The 466-nt window shown below is 72.7% G+C and overlaps 1 protein-coding gene across 1 annotated transcript in view; it reads right to left on the reverse strand.

Annotated features, from left to right (window-relative positions):
• The window catches only part of STK35 (serine/threonine kinase 35), a 17109-nt gene extending 16644 nt beyond the window's left edge, over nucleotides 1–465 (reverse strand). The window contains exon 1 of the mRNA XM_027646071.1: nucleotides 123–465. Coding sequence (XP_027501872.1) covers nucleotides 123–465 — 343 coding nt within the window. The remainder of the gene's footprint in view (nucleotides 1–122) is intronic.
• Nucleotide 466: the final 1 nt, after the last annotated feature.

Consider the following 466-nt stretch of genomic DNA (forward strand, 5'->3'; position numbering starts at 1 on the left):
AAGGTACAAATCCAGGTGCTCAGGGAAAGGGAAGGGGGGTTACACGGGTGTCAGGGACAAGGGCCCCGGAGGCCCTGGGCGCGGGAGCAGCCCCGGGGGTGCCCCAGGAGGGGGATCGGTACCTTTGAGGGAGGTCTCGACGAGGCGCAGGTAGAGCTGGCTGCGCTTGTTGCCGTGGCTCATGCGCTGCCCCAGGCCGTGCCGCTGCAGCACGCACTCCTCGAACCGCACCACGTTCGGGTGCTGCCGCCGGAGGCTCGTTAGGGCCCAGAACTCGGCCAGCGCCAGCTCCACGTTCTCGGGGGCGTCGCAGCGGATCCGCTTCACCGCCAGTCGCGCTCCGCTGCGGCCCGACACCGCCTCGTACACCACGCCGTAGGCGCCGCGGCCGATCTCGGCCAGCAGGCTGTACCGCGGGCCGCCGGCGCCGCCGCCGATGCCCGGCCCCACCGCGGCCGCCGCCATG

The sequence above is a fragment of the Corapipo altera genome, unplaced genomic scaffold (assembly GCF_003945725.1).
Source record: "Corapipo altera isolate COAL_440 unplaced genomic scaffold, ASM394572v1 64, whole genome shotgun sequence".
NCBI lineage: Eukaryota > Metazoa > Chordata > Aves > Passeriformes > Pipridae > Corapipo > Corapipo altera.